Source organism: Trichoderma citrinoviride, assembly GCF_003025115.1.
Source record: "Trichoderma citrinoviride strain TUCIM 6016 unplaced genomic scaffold BBK36scaffold_257, whole genome shotgun sequence".
In the NCBI taxonomy this organism is placed as follows: domain Eukaryota; kingdom Fungi; phylum Ascomycota; class Sordariomycetes; order Hypocreales; family Hypocreaceae; genus Trichoderma; species Trichoderma citrinoviride.
This window is the reverse complement of record NW_020194965.1, coordinates 1-1,674: the sequence shown is the minus strand read 5'-3', so window position 1 is coordinate 1,674 and position 1,674 is coordinate 1. Positions and strand designations below refer to the sequence as shown.

The following is a 1,674-nucleotide window of genomic DNA, read 5'->3' as shown; positions in this document are numbered from 1 at the left end:
ATCTCTAGGGGTGTCGCGTACGTGGCTGTTGTCATTTACAAGCAAGAGTGGGTTATATGTGTACTCGAATACAGAGCACCGTATGGAGGATCAAGGGACTGGACTGCGGATGAGTCGCCAAGCGGAGGCCAAGGGCTCCAAGCACATGCATGAAGCTGGGCCGGACCGGGTTGTTTCTGCCATCAAGGATCCTTCCAGGGTTCATCTTGTCGACTGTCTAGCAAGAGACTACTATTACGTGTGTATACTCACTTGTATCCATGCTTCAACTCCATCTTGGTGCAACTGCCTGTCGTACCAACACCGGCGAACGACAGACTTACAAGGTCACTTACAAGCAACACCCCAGCTCATCGCCACGACACGACATGAACCACAGGTAAGCCTTTCAACAACACAACACAGCAAGAACATCATCATCACGAACACAAAAAAAAGAAAACAGAATTCAAGGTCACCCCCTAGTCTCTCTAGTGCCAACCGCGCCGCCATTCTGGGGTTCGCGGGTGGGTGCGGCTAGGTGAAAAGGCACCAATCCAGAATCGCGAGCATGGGGTTTGTGTGCCATTCTTTGCGCCTTGCTTTGGCCTTTTGCAGCTTCGTCGCTGCATGTGTCAAAATGGGCGGAAGGAAAGGCCGGGGGAACGGGAGAAACTTTTCCCTCACAAGTTGGGCTTTTGATTTGAAAGGCTGTCTGATGGATGAGAATCTCTGCCCAACGGCTGGCTGTTGGCTTACACACAGCACATCCATCTCCTTTACTATCACAGTACATATATGTATTGCGGCAGCCGAGGTACCTGGGTGGACAGGAGATGAAAAGAGACTCACTGCAAATAGAGAGACTGGAAAAAAGAGGCTAAGACGCCGATGACAGCTTCTCCAGCTTCCACGGCTAACACCGTAGAATATCGGGACCTCTCCCCCTTTCACACATGCACCCACTCCCACTCCCGTCAGCGATAACCGACTTCCGACGGCCGACACACTCGGAGTGTTCCCAGGCTTGTGAGAGAATGCATTTCATACATTCATCTCATTCTAAACTCCTCCTTTCCAACATAAATTGCACAGTTGCTCTTCCGCTACAAATAAGCAGTACTAGTCACATATGTTCGACGGAAAGGCATCGCCTCCTCACTGTTTGTTCAAACACCCAGGTCCATCCCTGTATCCCTCGTATTATTTCTCCTTTCCTCATTCGTCCTCCTGTCATGTAATTCCCAACCCAAATGCTCCTCCTACACATCTGCGAGCCATCCATCCGTCTGTCTCAGAAACAACACGACACCACCAACAGAATCCAAAAAAAAATCCCCAGGATCATCCCCGTTCCTCCCCGTTCCTCCCCGTCTCACATACCACGGCATTTCCATGAACTGAATCGCGCATATGTTCCTTGTGCTCCCGTTGAACAAACCCGCAATGCCTCCCCAGCCAGCCAGCCAGCCTCCCCCATAATACACATACGTACGTACGTACATGTAGGTATCACACACATACTAGTATGTGGTCAACAATCCCGCATAGAGACACGCACACAGCAAAACGCCCCTGTCCAGTGCCTTGTCTCGTCCTTCTTTGGCTCTCTTGTCTTACATTCATGAATCTTGCGAACCCTTGCGCATCACGCGAGCCTGCGGCCATTAGTTGCTCCATCTCAGCTCGCATCCT

The 1,674-nt window shown here is 50.9% G+C and overlaps 1 protein-coding gene across 1 annotated transcript; it reads right to left on the bottom strand.

Annotated features, from left to right (window-relative positions):
- Positions 1 to 1,119: 1,119 nt before the first annotated feature.
- Positions 1,120 to 1,568, bottom strand: BBK36DRAFT_1136761 (hypothetical protein). Its single transcript, XM_024893092.1, has one exon. The coding sequence runs from the start codon at positions 1,482 to 1,484 to the stop codon at positions 1,242 to 1,244; it is 243 nt and encodes an 80-aa protein (XP_024744814.1). The 5' UTR covers positions 1,485 to 1,568; the 3' UTR covers positions 1,120 to 1,241.
- Between the last annotated feature and the right edge of the window lie 106 nt (positions 1,569 to 1,674).